This window comes from Homalodisca vitripennis, unplaced genomic scaffold (genome assembly GCF_021130785.1).
Source record: "Homalodisca vitripennis isolate AUS2020 unplaced genomic scaffold, UT_GWSS_2.1 ScUCBcl_1661;HRSCAF=5571, whole genome shotgun sequence".
NCBI lineage: Eukaryota > Metazoa > Arthropoda > Insecta > Hemiptera > Cicadellidae > Homalodisca > Homalodisca vitripennis.
In genome coordinates, this window is record NW_025777781.1 from 55564 (window position 1) to 72894 (window position 17331).

At 43.0% G+C, this 17331-nt stretch overlaps 1 protein-coding gene across 1 annotated transcript; it reads left to right on the forward strand.

Annotated features, from left to right (window-relative positions):
• Positions 1-1816: 1816 nt before the first annotated feature.
• LOC124371580 lies at positions 1817-17128 on the forward strand. Its single transcript, XM_046829929.1, has 5 exons — positions 1817-2029; positions 12304-13528; positions 13818-14294; positions 14397-16358; positions 16458-17128. The coding sequence occupies exons 1-5, from the start codon at positions 1817-1819 to the stop codon at positions 17126-17128; spliced, it is 4548 nt and encodes a 1515-aa protein (XP_046685885.1).
• The last annotated feature ends 203 nt before the right edge of the window (positions 17129-17331 follow it).

A 17331-nucleotide genomic window follows, 5' to 3' on the forward strand; every position in this document is an offset into this window, starting at 1 on the left:
GCGTTCGACCGTGTCATTGCTCCGGACACTGATCTATCTGAGCGACTGTGGAATCTAGGCACAGGCTCTGGTGCATGTGCTGACTCTTTTGATTTAGATTACGCTTGGTATGAACATTGGCAATGTATCGATTTAAGTTAGACATTGTAATCTTCTTCTGACAATGCTGACACGGCTTCTTAGGTTCCACAGACGTTTTATCCGATACACACACACACACACACACACAATTTAAAATGGCGAGCCATGTGTGAAGCCCTTATTAATGTGTTGAAGTTTTCACATTCTTTTTTAACATCCGTTACGGGAAGTGGTACTTGCACATGACAGTCATCTCCACTCGCTATCTTGCACTTGACAATATTGTGGCGCCGCGCCATGTGGGACTTGGACACCGTTGCACCACATCTGTCACACGTCGTAGTTTTCGTAGGGTGCACATCACCAGTGGATCTAGCCATTATCATCTACCTAGTAACCCGGCAATACCACAGTCACTGTAGAGTATGAGTGAGGATATCAACGTGCAGATGCAATGTGTAACTGATTCTAGGGATTATATAGGCCGAGTCGACGTCATTGCAAGACGCCGCTCCGTCTGGGGGTCAGGGGTCATCAGGACTTCTGGCGCAGATTGACGTCATTGAGTTTTCCATCGCGCTAAGGCGTTGTGCAACTCGACTCGTCTTAGGCCCAGCGCACACAGAGCAACTGCTTTGCAACTACAGTTGCAAACCAGTTTGGCGCGCAACTTTTTGGTGACCTCGGCAATGTATTGGAGTGGGGAGACGCACACGGCGCGACCGGTTTTTGACGATCTCAAACCAATCTGAAACCAGTCGCTTGCAACCGTGGGCCTGCGATTTTTCTAACTGTACTCTCACCTCTTGCAAAATATAAGGACACTGCCACAAATGTTTCACCAATTCTCACATAACTGCAACAGAAAAAACCATAGGTTAGGTGAAACCTATTTAAACTATGAGATTTTTACAGGTTTTACTTAAAGAAAAGATTTTATTTTTTGATAAGATTTTCTCTGTTTTTGTTTCAGTGCAAGATTGCAAAGAGAAGTGGAGAAATCTACGAACCGTCTTTATGAGAAGAATGAAACCTTCCCCTAGTGGTTCTGGGGGGAAGAAAAAGGCATACTACTTGGAAAATGCCATGCAGTTTTGTCTGCCATTCTTAAAAAGTTACTCCCCCCTCTCCGGGAAATTTGCCTCCACCACCCAGCAATACCCAGTCTACAGTTCCTGAAAATGAAGGTTCTGAAACCCAAATTGATGACCCCATTCAGTTGGAAATCGATCCTACAGACGTTGACCACTTTTCCCCAGAAATGTCTCCCTCAATTTTAGATCATCCCCAACAGGCCGTGGAAATACAATCCACAAGTTCAACATCAAGTAATAGGCCTACTTCTCAAATCCCTAAGAGAAAATCCAAAAGTGCTGCGACCATAGCAGACCAAACGGTAGCGGAGTACTTTAGGGTAAAAAAGGCAAAGCTACTGTCAAAACTTGAGGCCGATACCAATCAGAGTTGGAAATCGATCCTACAGACGTAGACCACTTTTCCCCAGAAATGTCTCCCTCAATTTTAGATCATCCCCAACAGGCCGTGGAAATACAATCCACAAGTTCAACATCAAGTAATAGGCCTACTTCTCAAATCCCTAAGAGAAAATCCAAAAGTGCTGCGACCAAAGCAGACCAAAACGGTAGCGGAGTACTTTAGGGTAAAAAAGGCAAAGCTACTATCAAAACTTGAGGCCGATACCAAACAGAATATTGATCGACAGCAGGGGATCAAGATGTTCCTGCTCAGCTTGATTCCTGAATTAGAAGAATTAAGTGATTCGCAAATAAAACTTTTCAAGCGACAGGTGTTGAGAGTGATTGATGATATAAGTCTCTCGGGACACCATCAGCAGCAGCCACGGTCCTCATCAGGCCTCACCATCCTCACCTCACCGACGATGTCCGACTCAAGAGTGTCACAAATAGACTTGACTCACATGTCTGATGTAAATATTCAAACTGCAGATTTTTATAACGCTTTTTCTCAAGGTCTTAATAGCTCAAACATGTAAATATAAGTACTCAATGGTAATTTCTTATGTATTTTTTCTTATGTGGATATTTGTATTCTTATGTAATTTTAAAATAACAATAAAGTTGACTTATTAAACTTACCTCAGAGTGATCATTAATCTTTCCTGTGCTGGAATACATTCCCTCATGTGTGTGTCCATCTTCTCCAAGGAAGGGCCAACCAGTCTTGTTAGTTCCAAAAATGAATCTTTTGTCATTCGATAAAAAGATTTAAACTTCCTATCCGACTTCTTCGTCACCTTCAATTTCATGACATTCCGGTGTCTCCCCAAGAATTATCTTGTACCAAGACAAGTTAGTATTGTTTTTCCATTCGTCACCGTACATTAACTTCAGCAACGATTCAACGTGCTTCTTAGATGCTTTTATAGCATGTCCAAGTGGAACAGGCTCTAAAGGGGTTGAAAAACACTTGGTAGATGACCAACCCTTCTTTTGCAGGGAAATGAACGGTTCAGTATCACTTTGAAATCTCCGCACTTCTCCTACAGATTGCTAGACAGTGTAGTAATCTTCTTTGGTGCTCATGGTAGGCTGCTTCCTCAATAGCTTCTCTACTCTGCCAAAAACTCGGTCAGCGGGCATAAAACTATGCCCTCTAACAGGAAATGTAATGCTAATCTCTTTTAAGTTATGACTTTCCGTGCCTAGAAAATACATCAAAGTGTGGATCAAGGGGTTATTTTTGTTTTGTCCTGGACACCCATCACAAAACAGTCTTATTGTGTGGACATTTTCAGACAAACCTTTTGCCTCTGAAATTAGAAAATGCAAAATAGCTGAGGATACCTCGGTTGCCCCTCGTCCAGCTAGTTCCTCAGTCCAAGTATAAAATACTGGATCTCTTGCATCTGATCCAAAAACACAGAGGCAGTAAAAGCTAAGTTGCCTTTTATAAAATGCTTCTTGGATGGGGGTTTTGGGGAGAGGTTGTACCTGCTGTAGGTCGAAGCAGAAAGTTACTTCGTCATCTCTATTCTCCCTCATGAGTTCACTTATCTCTTATTTTGTGAATTCTTTTTTCGAACATAAGTTTGGTGATGACTGATTTATCTACATTAGGTTTAGCTTTTTCTGATTTGATTTTAAGATCTAGTTCATAGCAAGTGCAGCATACATCTGTGGCAGGGGATCTAAACCCTATATTGAACTCATTAAAATATCTGCTAAACGTGCTTTTTGAAACTGTTAGATTCTTTGACACTGTGGCATTGTATATAACGCGCAATTTTGCCTTGTTTAAATCTGATTGCAGGTATATTCTCTTCGACTTCTTTCGATTGTAATGGCTCTCTCTTCCTCTCAGATTGCATAAAAATAACCTCAGAGGCTGTTTTTGGGCTCACACTTTTGGCTGCACCTATCGCCACCTCTCTTGTCTGTTATAGTTTCTCCATTTTTTATCTTCAGAGCAATGTTGTGCAAGTGGGTTGCTAAGGGTGATATGCATAAAAAACTTTTTGCACACAGGTATTATCTTTCCAGTTACAGAAATTATATTATACTTCACAGTAAAGTTGTGTTTCTTTGAGGTAGGCCTAGGTCTCTTTCGTTTAATGTTATTTAGACTTACCCAGCTGGCAATGATTCTATCTTGTTTGTTCTTTTCTGCTTCCTTATAAAGGACTTGTCTTGTGTTCAAAGCATCTTTAGGTCTCACTAGAGCACATTTCACACCTTTGTTCAAAATTTTTACAAGGTTGGAAAACACGACAACCAAGAGGGCACCATGTCGTTTTAACTTAGCTAATATCCTTACACTTGCTGTCTTTGGTTTCTTTCTTGAGCCTCGATTAGCATCACCAATTCTGACTAAACCATTGTCATCCATATTTTCCATAACTTGATAAATTAAAACATCATTAACACTATTGCAAATTATTGATCGACTGTGCAATACAAACACTGGCATTATAACCTCAAACCCAAATAGCAGGTAACTGAAAATAAAAATCATAATATTGCAGATCACATGATCAGATGGAGCCTTCCCATTGGCTAGAGGAACATGTTTGTGTCTGCTTGGAACTAAGCGGGGACATGTGTTTCTTTGCTCTGAACCTGCATATTTCAGTGTTTATTTTAAATAGGACATGTATTTTTTTGAATGAATAAAAGTGAATGGAGTGATAGCAATGATGTTCATGATTTCAAATCAGCTGCTAACTCAAATTTTTATTTTTATGGACATATTTGCTTTTGCTTGGAACCTCCTCAATTATTAATTCTTAAGAACAGTTGACTGCTATTTAACAACTCTAGATTAACCCTTTGAGTGCCGCGAAGCCCACTTCGTGTTCCGCGGTATTATTAATGAGTATAAAGTTTTGTACACTTTTACAATTATTTCGCCTATATTGTCACGGCATTTTCGCATTTCGGCAAAATAATCCTTTAAAAATAAATGTTAAAAAATATAAATTATGAAATAATAAAATAGCCTATTATAAATGTACTATAGAAAATCTTTTTGTTGATAATTGAAATAAAAACACTTATATAATATGTCTCTATAATAACTGGATACCTTTTATTTTGTGTATTGTAACTTGTATCAATTACCTGTCGTTCCAAGTTGATTTGCTATCTTCTTCCACTCCTTTTCTAGAACATGCCGGTTATGATGTTGTCTGCGGGTCTTGTCCCACAATACGGGAGTGAGATGCACAATCGCTATGAGTTCTTCCTTCATACTTGATTTGAACAAAACAACGCCACAAAGATTTAAGTGTACCTTACCGCACGGGATGACAGACGCCAGACTACATGCGAGCTGTTGGGGTGTGTGGTGTAGGGGAGGGGGTTGACAACTTGGCCTTGAACGCGCCAATCACAGCGAAGCATCCTTGAAGACCGCGCAGTAGGCATCCATGTAAAACAAACTAATTTGATTTTCAAAAGCATCGATGTAAACCTCCTGGATGGCATGGCGCTAAACCTCCACCGCGACTTACCTGCTCTGTTCTCTTCCATTCACTACAACGTGTTTGTTTTACATGGATATCGATCGCGACCTCCACCTCTACCGCGACCCACTTGTTCTGTTCTTACCCTTAAAGTTGTCCTCGATGTTTTTGATAGATTCTTCTTTTGTTTTTTTAATAAACTGTCAATTAAGTGTATTGTTATCAAGTGTAGCAATTGTAAGGTACTGTGACTATTTATAACACCTAGCTACTTAAAGCAAAAGATGTAGAAGTTTTGGTGAAATCGTCTAACATCTTGAAGTGGGATTGTAGAACACTAAAATTTGTTAGTGTTGTGCCCACAAGTTTGGAAACCTGGGAAGACCTTTAGACGAATACCTGAAAGAGAAAAATATTATTAGCCTTTTGGTATTAAAATGCTAATAATATTTTTCTTGGTTCTAACTGTTTAGGATTTATTGCCTGTTTACATAACCTATGCTTAAAAATTATTACAAGCAACAAGTTAAGATGGGCAACACAAGATAGGCATTATAACCTTGTCGAAATACTCGTAGTATGTTTTCTTCAAAGTAAACAAATGTGATAACTTTACTAAGCCTATGGATTAATAAGGGGTTTCGCCTTAAAATCATACTTTGAACAGGTTGTCATAACAAAACTTTTGGCTTTAGAGAACACTTAGCTTGCTTCTTTAGCTTTATTTCGTTTCCTTTTCTCTGGTGTCTTTGACTTCTTTCTTGTTAACCCTGTTGATGGCTGCACTAGTTCATTCATTGTCATTTACTCATTTAAACTATTATAATATTACTGTATTAATCAAATTTAACGGAACAAGAGTGTTAAAAACGCTCAGTAGCAACTTTGAGGTTAGGGTAACAGTGTTCAAGAGTGACACACCGGCCTCAGCAAAACTCTGTTTTCGGCTAATTATTTAAAGCTTGAAATGTGAGTTTTGACCCAAACCATTTTTACCATCCGTTTCGCCTTTACGTTACAAACAAAGTGATGTGCATAACTCAATACCTTAAAAAATTGGAGAATGTGAGTTTTGCATCTACACCCCTCATATAATTAATTCTAAATTTATCATTTAAGAACCGGAAAGCAGGATAAGTTGTTGAGAATAATGAAGGATCAAGTTATAACCTGGCATCTCATATCGATTCTCTCCCCTCCCCACTCCTAATCCAAACTTTCCATGAAGCAATAATGTTGTATGTGAAAGTCAAAATGTGGAAAGTGCATTAATATGTCTTCTCAGACTACTAATATTCAAAATTAAAATATTAAAGTCTTATAGTACATTTCTGAATGTCATCCTATCAGTATAACAATCTAAATAAAATGTCAAAAAGCACACTGTTTATTGTTTTTACTCTTCACTATCTACATCCAACAATCAAACAATTTTACCATAACACTACACAGTTTAATCTTAGCCTCGTACTCATTAATTTTAATTGAAAGATTATTTTATATCAGCCAATTGTAGATCAAATCTTTGCTAATAAGAGGATAATTGCTGTTCAATAGTTTCTTACATCTCTGATAAATGTTCTCGTGCAATTTACCAATAATAACCTTACTAATTTGTTCTTTATAACCGTTGATCCTACCTGTACTAAAGTTACACTTCCATTACTCACTGCGTGTCTGTCTCACTCGATTCCAGTATATTTCAACATTCGAAATGTAGTGAAGATTTACAATGTGAACACAATGCAAATTCTCAAACCTCAGACAAAGTGGCATCGCAACCAGCACAGTCACCCATGTTGGGGTATGAATACATATAAGCACAGAGTTGCAGATAAGTACTATTTGACTGCCAGTAACCAACTCAGCATATTTATAATTCAGAATATGGTTTTAAATAATATTATGATACTTCAGTTATACAAAGTAAAAGTCTAAAACCTTTAAAAAATTACTTTCAGAATAGACAGTATAAATAGAACAATAAACTAACGTAATTCCTCTACAAATGAAAATTATGGACACTAATAATATTTTATGGATAATGTCTTTACAGTTAAAATACATTTTATAGGGTACAGGAACCGTCCTGGGTATGACGTTAAACTGCCTCTTCCCACCTAACCATTCCCTAATTCTTACCAAATCCCCCTCCAGGGTGTTATTAGTACCCGTCCTCTGACCGTTCCAGTTGCATGGCTCGCTGGGAGTGCCTAAGCCGGCACTAGATGCCCTTTCTGGTGTCGGTGAGAGCTGATGTGAGCTTGTCTCTGCCGAGGCGTAAGTCATGTACTGGTTCAGAAGCCAGCCACTTCGGTCCTTGGTCAGGAAGTGTTCAGTAGGCAGGGGTGTCGGAGCCCCTGTTGCCACGTGCGAGTCCAAGTTGTGCGCGTATTCCCGACTTGGTAATCGATGGAAACCGGGCCTCGGGGAACTGAGGTAGGGTTGTCCCCCAAGCTACGGTTTGTGGGACACCCGAGGGCATGCCCGCTCCCGGTGAATCGGCCCGCACTACTAAACACGATGCGCTGGTGACCCTATATATGGATATTCAAACCACCCCACCCTTAGGGCAGGAATTCAGAGGAAGAGATCTTAATGATCCAGAGAAAAAACGACAGTTGTCAGATTCTGAAAATGAATCATATATAAAACAAAGGAAAGTGGAAGAAAAAGTAAATGCAGAAAATATGAACGTTCCAACTCCATTATACCTAATCGTGAGTCATAAGGATGAGGTCAAAACTCTAACAAAGGTTAGTCCTTTCCTTATAAACAAAGCTTTTGTTTCCTCAGGCGGTCAGCCTAAATCGGTAAGCAAACTGAGAAATGGAACTATCCTGGTGGAGGCTGCGAATTACATCCAAGCCAGGAAGTTCCTTCAGATGACAAGCTTTTTTGACCAGGTGGAAGTCGTTGTTCAACCGCACTCCTCACTGAATACCTCTAAGGGGATCGTCTTCTGCCGTGACCTGATGGAGTGTAGTGAGGAGGAAATTAAGGACGAGCTGCAGTGTGAAATGGTAACCGATGTGGTCAGGATGCTTCGGTCGGAGAATGGGAAAAAGGTTCCGACTCCTGGTCTAATTCTGACCTTTGCTTTTCCCCAACCTCCAAAAACTATTAAGGCTGGGTACTTGTCCCTGACTGTACGGCCATACTTTAAAAATCCGCAGCGGTGTTACCGTTGTCAGAGATTCGGGCACTCTACTAAGACGTGCTCGGGCCCTGAGACTTGTTCCCGTTGCGGCGATGAAGGCCACCAAGAGGAAGGTTGCAAGAACGACGTCAGATGCGTGAACTGTAAGGGCAAACACGCGGCCACTTCGAAGGAGTGTAGAGTTTACTTAGAGGAAAAGGAAGTATTGAAGATCGTTACTCTTAACAAACTCTCCTTTAACGAAGCCCGCAAAGAGTACAGGAGAAGAATCGCTCCAACCCCTAAAAAGGGAGTCTCGTACTCCGAAGCTGCTTCAGCCCCAGTCCAATCCGCACAGTGCCCGTCATGTACCGCTTTGGAAGGTATGGTACTCAATCTAACAGAGCAGGTTGCCGCTTTGGTTAAGCAGCTTGCAGCCGGTACCGGACAACATCCGTTGACATCCGCCAGTAATCCTTCCCAAGGAGTCCACACGCCCCATACTAAGTCCAACACACAGACTCAAGCTCGCCTAACAGCTACTTCTACTTTCAGAGATAAGGCTCAACAAAATACGAAACCCGCCTTATCTTTGGAAGAGAGGAAAAAACTCGCCGACAAATTAAAAAAGAACATAGAAACAAAATCAGAAAATAGATCCAAATTCCTAGTAAAAAAGACTAATCCATCCTCGTCCAGATCCTCACAATTATCACTTGATGATGATATGGTTGAGGACCCTTTGGAGATGCAGACAGAGTTCCAAACTGTTCATGGTAACTTCCGTCCTGTATCTAAACAAAGAAAAAAAATTACGATGAACTAGCACAAAATAAAATATATAATATAAAATGCTGTTACAATGGAATATTAATGGTTTGAGAAGCCACTATGAAGACTTAAAATTACTCATAAATACAAGAAAACCTAAATTTATTTGCCTACAAGAGACAAAATTGTCTCCTCATACTCATTTCAAACAAAATGGTTATGACATCTTTCGCCTAGATCATCACCAACAAATTGCCTGTGGAGGTGTGGCTATTCTAGCAGATTCTTCTGTTAATGCTAGAGCTTTGAACATCGTCACAAACCTCCAGGCAGTAGCAGTATCAATCGATGTTCCTTTTAAATTAACTATCTGCTCCATATATATTCCACCTCCCCCTTTTGATTTATCTCTTGATGATCTACGTGATCTCTACAGCCAACTCCCGTCTCCTTTCTTGATGGTTGGTGATTTCAATGCACACCATCGCTCTTGGGGTTCCAGCCATTCTGATCGGAGGGGTAACATGGTTGCGGGATTGTGGGATGAAGTGGCAGCGGTCATTCTCAATGACGAGTCGGCCTCTTACATGTGCCCTAGGACTGGCTTATGGTCGGCAATTGACCTGTCAATCTGCAGTCCGGTCGTGGCAACTCGAGTGCATTGGTCCGTACTTCCCGACCTGTCAGGGAGTGACCATGCGCCCATTGCCGTGGCTTTTGAATCCTTTCCGTCTTCGACAGGCAGGTGTCCCAGGTGGAAAATTAAGAGGGCTGACTGGAACGAGTACAAAAAGAACATAATTTCTCAAACTATTAATATCCAATCAAACGACATAAATACAGCCACTATATTATTTACATCCAATATTATAACACCCGCAGAGCGCAGCATTCCAAAATCCTCGGGTTCACCAAACAAACGCCAGGTATCTTGGTGGTCTGAAGAATGTTCGGCGGCTCTAAAGGAACGTCGAAAATGTTTAAGACAGTTCAACAGATCACCGACTGAAGAAAATTTAAGTAGGTACAGAAGAGCACGGGCCAAAGCAAGACAGGTATTTAGACAGAGACGGCGGCAGTCCTGGCTGGACTACACAGATCGAATAAAACGAACAACTCCTGCATCTGATGTTTGGAGGAAGCTTCGATCTGTTTGCTGTAAGACCTCTCCACCTTCTCTTATTGCTCTGAAAAATGGTACCGATGTGGTAACTGATCCCTTGACAGTTTCCAATCTACTCGGCTCACATTTTGCGGAAATTTCAAAAACGTCATCTTACAATAGGGAGTTTCAAAATTTCAAAACAAATATAGAAAGACATCCTCTAAATTTAAATATTAATAATAACTCTCCTTTAAACCTTCCCTTTACCATTGATGAACTTGATTCATCACTAAAGGCGACATCAAATTCTGCTCCAGGTCCCGATAACATACATTATGCCATGTTGCGGAACCTGACGGAAGATGGAAAACAAGATCTTCTAAAATTATATAATAGAATATATTTAGAAAACACATTCCCTAATTCTTGGCGTCGCTCACACATTATTGCTCTCCAAAAACCGGGCCAAGATAGAACTTCTCCAGGTAGCTATAGACCAATTTCGCTTACTAGCAGTCTCTGCAAAGTACTCGAAAGGATGGTCAACAGACGCCTTGTTTGGTTTCTGGAGAAAAATAATCTTCTTTCACCTTCCCAGTGCGGATTCCGACAAGGCCGGTCTACAAGTGACCATCTACTTGCCTTGGAATCGGCAATCCTGAATTCCTTTATTGAAAGAAAACAGTTGATCGCGGTATTCTTCGACATTTCCAAGGCTTATGACAAGGCTTGGAGAAGGGGGATATTAAATGCTTTAATATCTTGGGGTGTAGGGGGCCACATGGTTTTCTTTCATACAGGGCTTCTTGTCGGAAAGAACCATACAGGTCAAACTTGGGACAAAAATTTCCGATTTATTCACGTTGGAAAATGGTATTCCACAAGGTAGCGTTCTAAGCTGTACTCTGTTTGCCATTGCAATCAATAACATATCGTCCTGCGTTACCCCTCCTGTGCGCTGTTCTTTGTTTGTAGATGATTTCTCTATTTACATCTCTACAAAGAAGCTAGCGGTGGGGGAGAGAGCTTTACAGCTTACCATCAACAGGCTTGAGCAGTGGTGCGGAGTTACGGGTTTTTCTTTTTCTCCACCTAAAACAAAAGCCATTGTTTTCTCCAGAATGCGTACTGTTGAGCAGCCAACGCTCTCTTTGCTGGGTCAGAGAATCACTACTTGTGACAATATCAGATTCCTGGGTCTCACATTTGATACCCGGTTAACTTGGGTGCCTCATCTGAAAGACCTAAAAGATCGATGCGTGAAGCGCTTGAACATACTGAGAGCTTTAAGCGGAACAAAATGGGGGGCGGACAGGACATGCATGCTCAGATTCTACAAAGCCACCATCCGTTCCTGTCTAGATTATGGATGTCAAGCACCGTCCTGGGTATGACGTTAAACTGCCCACCCCCACCAAACCATTCCCCCAATTCCTACCCAATCCCTTAAACTGCCTACCCTGTGTCCCTTCTCTTCGCACCAGGGTCTATTCTATGGTCTGCATTTCTTCCTTCTTTGTGCAGCCCTCGTTTTTTCTTACTTCTTTCCTATCCATGCTCTACCTTCTTTTTCCATTTTTCTCCGTAGGGGAGCGCCCTGCCCGGACGCTTTAAGGTTGGCGACCTTTCGTACCCCTGAGCTGGTGCCAGACTATTGTCCGAACCTGGCACCTCACCCTATCTAACCGAAAACTCCTAATCCTGCCCCGACTGGGTCGTGTTGTTGTTTGCTGGGAGTGCCGGAACTGCTATACAGATCCTCGAGCATGCCCGTGTTCGGGGCTGTGTGGTAGCGGAAGGCTGATGTGAGCTAGCTCTGCCGAGGCATAACAATATACATGAACCCCGGTGCCAGCCACTTCGGTCCCTGGTCAGGAAGTGAGTAATGGACAGATATGTCGGAGATTTCTGTTGCCACGTGCGAGCCCGAGCCGTGCGTGAATTCCCGGCTCGGTTAAACGAGATAACACCGGGCCCCGGGGAACTGGGGTGGGGCTGCCTGCCAAGCTACGGCTGACAGGTACCCTAGGGTATACCCGTTCCCGGTGTCTCGGCCTGCACCTTTACTCACGATGCGCTGGTAAACTACAAATTATGGATGTGGGCAATGAACCCTTACCTTACGGGCAAAACACACAACGAGTAGTAACAAGAGAATCGAATAATGATTTAGATAAAAAACGTCCCCACTCTTCAGAATCCGAAGATGGGGAAGAAATAAGTAAACAGATAAGACTAAGTAATACAAGTAACTCAAACAAACAGTATCTTCCTACGCCACTTTTCCTTGTGTTTAAACACAAAAACGAGAGCGACAATCTGTCCAAAGTGAGTCCCTTTGTGATCAACAAGGCATTAGTCGGAGCAGGCGGTTCGCCGTCATCGGTCAGGAAACTTCGTAACGGAACTATCCTGGTTGAGGCGGTAAACGCTCTACAAGCTCAGAAGTTCCTCTCCATGAAGACTTTTTACGATCAGGTAGAAATCACTGTACAGCCTCATGAATCTCTAAATTGCAGTAAGGGAATAGTTTTCAGTCGCGAGATGCTGTGTTGCTCAGAAGCGGAACTGAAGGAAGAGTTAAAGGATTCTCTCGTCACTGATGTGGTGAGAATAACGAGGGTCGAGAATGGTGTACCAACACCCACACCAGGTCACATTTTGACCTTCGCCCTACCTCACCCACCAGCCACGATTAGAGCAGGATACCTTTCTCTTCAAGTTAAACCTTACTTCAGAAATCCCCAAAGATGTTTCAGATGCCAGCGTTTCGGACATTCGAGCAAAACATGCAGCGGCTTAGAGACATGTAGCAGATGTGGTCAAAGTGGCCACAATGACAAAGATTGCACAAGCGGAGAAGAGCACTGTGTGAACTGTAAGGGCAAGCATTCTTCAAGCTCTCGCAGTTGCAAGATTTATTTGGAGGAGAAAGAGATATTGAAGTTAGTTACACTAGAAAAACTGTCTTTTGGCGACGCCCGTAGGGAGTATAGGAGACGACTTGGACAAACTCCAAGAAAAGACATCTCCTACTCTCAGGCCGCTTCTGCTCCTCCAGCCCAGCCCGCACAGTGCTCCTCCTGCTCCGCTCTGGAGGGCATGGTGCGAGAACTCACTAAACAGGTCGCTGCCTTGGTGCAGCAGTTAAATGCCAAGGCCTTGCCGCAAACACAAGCGAGTAGTCATACGACTTCTGCCCCCGTAGCACAGGGACCCCCGAAACAAACAGGAGCCATTCCCAGGCCAGTTTCTGTGTCCGTGGCACCCGCTAAAGGTAAAGAACGACCATCTAACCATTCCAAAACGGCAGAGGAAAGGAAGTCTCTCCAAGAGAGACTTAAAACCCAAATCCGATCGAAAGCTCAGGCGAGAACAAAGGGAAGCACTGTTTCACCCCCCACTCCCAGCTCTTCTCAACTTTCCATAGTTGATGAGGATGAAATGGGAGATGACCTTCTGCTTCGATCGGAATTTCAAACAACTCAAGGTACATTTAAACTTAATAAAAATAAAAACAGACAGAAAATTACATACAATTAAATAAAACATGAACGAATTTAAAATTATCCAATGGAATATTAATGGTTATCGCGGACATTTGGAAGATGTAAAACATCTTTTACAAACCAAAACACCTCATGTAATTAGCATCCAAGAGACTAAACTCCACCCGGGATGCCAAACCCCCTTGAGGGGATTTGACATCTTTCGTGAAGATTTCCCTCACGACGGGCATGCCTGTGGTGGTGTTGCTCTATTCGTGGATGAATCCCTAGGTGCCTCTGAGGTGCCCCTCCAATCCAATCTCCAATGTGTTTGTGTGTCAATCCAAGTTCCGTTTAAACTGTATATATGTACTGTCTACTTTCCACCAATCCCAGTCACCCTCTGTCAAGGTGATCTCGAGGCACTGATCGGCCAGTTACCGAAGCCTTTTCTTCTCCTAGGCGACTTCAATGCCCACCACAACATTTGGGGGTCAGACCATTCCACACCAAGGGGAAACTTGGTCGCAAGAGTCCTCGGAGATCAAAACATCTTCGTCCTTAATGACGGATCCCCAACTTACCTGTGTCCAAGGACGGGAGGTCGGTCTGCTATAGATTTATCTATATGCAGTCCAGAACTTGCTCATAGATTCGACTGGGAGGTCCTCTCCGACACATTCGGGAGTGATCACTTCCCAATTCAGATCAAAATACCTGATTCTTCGTTGAATATCACTAGAAGACCAAAATGGATCATCGATAAAGGTGACTGGGATAAATTCCAAAAACAATTTACATTACTTGATATAAATACTCCATTGGACATAAATACTGTAGTAGAACTTTTTACAAGCTCTATAATAACAGCAGCTCAGGATAGCATTCCGAAGACATCACCCGAACCAAGACGAAAAAATGTTCCTTGGTGGACAGAGGAGTGTTCGAGAGCATTGCGAGAGCGAAGACGCGCACTGCGAAGATTCAACAAACGCCCAACCCAAGAAAATCTTGAAACCTACCGGTTCCATAGGGCAAAAACGCGACGAGTCTTCAGAAATTCCCGAAGAACCTCATGGCAAAATTTCGTGACCACAATATCTCGAACAACTCCAAAGGCCGAAGTATGGAGAAGGTTAAGGTCGGTGTGCGGCAAATCCCAACCTTTGCCAATTTTGGGACTCAAGTCGGGCGGAGACGTTGTGACTGATCCCCGGGATGTTGCCGACCTGTTGGCCTCCTCTATATCGGAGGTTTCAAAAAGTTCGTCTTACTGTCCTGAGTTTTTGAGATATAAGCAATATTCTGAACAAATAGACATACTACTCAACAATCCAAATCCATGTCCCTTAAATATAAGTTTTTCTATGCAGGAGTTGGACTCCGCACTGTCATGTACTTCCAACTCTGCTCCTGGTCCGGATGACGTACACTATGCCATGCTTAGACATTTACCCTCAGAGGGTAAGGGGGCCCTCTTAGCGCTCTACAATAGAGTGTTTGAGGAACAAACTTTCCCACTAGCATGGCGTAAATCCCACGTTATCCCCTTATACAAACCGGGACAGGACAAACTATCTCCGTCTAGTTACCGGCCCATCTCGCTTACCAGCTGCCTTTCTAAGGTGTTGGAGCGGATGGTAAACCGTAGGCTAATCTGGTTCCTCGAAAAGAACAAGCTCCTTTCGAGAGAGCAATGCGGCTTTCGCCAAGGACGATCGACGTTGGACCTCATGGTTTCCCTTGAGACAACAATACGTGACGCATTCCTTGAGGGAAAGCAAGTAGTCGCTGTATTTTTTGACCTGAAAAAAGCATATGACACAGCGTGGCGGAGAGGCATCATTAACACTTTCCAGGCATGGGGAGTGAGTGGTAATATGCTGGCTTTCATTCAGGGGTTCATGTCTGACCGTACATTTCAGGTTAGACTAGGGACAAACCTATCCAGCACAACCAATCTGGAGAACGGGGTACCACAGGGAAGCGTTTTGAGCTGCACGTTATTCGCCGTCGCCATAAACGGCATAACGGCTTGTGTCCGCCATCCTGTACGCTGTTCTTTGTTTGTGGACGACTTCGCCGTTTACGTCTCTGCAAGAAGACTTGTTACGGCGGAGCGTTCCCTGCAGCTAACTATAAAGCGACTAGAGGAATGGAGTAGACGGACGGGATTTTCGTTCTCTACTTCCAAAACCCAATGTATAACATTCTCCAGACTAAGAAACTATTTAGAACCGTCACTTACTTTGAACAGATCCCGAATAACATCAAGTCGGACTGTGAGATTCTTGGGTCTTACATTTGATTCCCGACTTACATGGATCCCTCACTTAAAATCCCTTAAGGCAAAATGTCTACAAAGGCTAAATATGCTTCGAGTTCTTACTGGGACCAAGTGGGGCGCGGACAGGACATGTATGCTACGTTTCTACAAAGCTTTTGTCCGTTCGTGCCTTGACTATGGTTCTCAGGTTTATTCTTCTGCCCGGCCAAACGCGTTAGGAATGCTTGATTCGATTCACCACTCTGCGATCAGGTTGGCTACTGGAGCTTTTCGTTCAAGCCCTACACCTAGTTTATTAGCGGAGGCTAGTGAACCAATGCTGGATATGAGACGCAAGCAACTTGCCATAAATTATTTTCACTCCCTTAAAGCCAAGCCCGAAAATCCGGCATATGAACACGTATTTGAAAATTACTTGATCGAAGTCTATGCTAATCGCCTTAACATCTCAGCTCCATTTGGACTAAGGGCTAAAGCGCTTCTCTCGGACCTTGGTATCGAGGAGTACCAAGTAAGCCAATGCTACCAGAGTGATATCTCCCCTGGTTAGTATTAAGTCCCGAAGTTGACCTGTCACTTCACAAGTACAAGAAAGAAAACACTTCTAATTTAGTGTTCACGCAGGCTTTCCGGGAACTCCTGAGTGCTCGGGGCACCTTGCGACATAATTTACACTGATGGATCTAGGTCTGAGAATGGCACCGGATGTGCGTTCATAACGGCGAGTCGTGAGTATAGATTCTGTCTGCCCTCTGTAGCGTCAGTCTACACGGCAGAACTGACCGCTATTTTGAAAGCATTGAACATCGTCTGCCCCAGGACCAGAAGGCTGGTCATCTGCTCCGACTCGCTTAGTAGTCTGCAAGCAATCAAGGACATGTATCCAAAACATGTCCTTGTGCGCGATATCCGATGTGCCATTCACAGACTTCAAGTCCAAAATATACAGGTTGTTCTGGTGTGGGTGCCCGGTCACGCGGGAATTCCCGGAAATGAGCTTGCCGACAAGGCTGCTGGGAGTGCTCATGAGCTTCCTCCTTTTACTGCTATGGTGACAGGGTCAGACCTAAAGCCAATGGTGAAGGAGAAGTTAAGACGAGTTTGGGGTGATTCTTGGTCTCGGACGGTGTGCAACAAGCTGAGAGCCATAAAACACACAGTAGCTCCCTGGGGGACAGCCATCCGCGAGAACCGCAGAGAGGAAGTAGTGTTGTGTCGGTTGCGAATCGGTCACGCGCTGCTGACTCACGGGTACCTCATGAGTCGCGGGGATCCCCCGGAGTGTGCGCGTTGTGGAGTGGCTTTTGAGTGTTGAGCATATTTTGGTCGAATGCCGTAATTATGCAACGCTAAGACGATCTTGTCAGCTCCCAGCAAGTCTATTCGATCTGTTGGGGGATGATGAGTCAGTCATTGTAAAGCTTTTTTGAATTCTTAAGAAGAACGAGTCTTATCTCAAAGATTTGATCTGAGCGAGTACCTGTTAAGTTATATAAACTTTGTCCTTCTATTTATTGT

What these genes read in the sequence shown, in the direction of transcription:
- LOC124371580 (XM_046829929.1), top strand. Translation starts at nt 1,817, where the DNA reads ATGTTCCTGCTCAGCTTGATTCCTGAATTAGAAGAATTAAGTGATTCG. An exon ending in GGAATTTCAAACAACTCAAG is followed by an intron (nt 13,529 to 13,817) that starts GTACATTTAAAC and finishes ATGAATCCCTAG; the next exon opens with GTGCCTCTGAGGTGCCCCTC. An exon ending in CCAGAGTGATATCTCCCCTG is followed by an intron (nt 16,359 to 16,457) that starts GTTAGTATTAAG and finishes GGAACTCCTGAG; the next exon opens with TGCTCGGGGCACCTTGCGAC.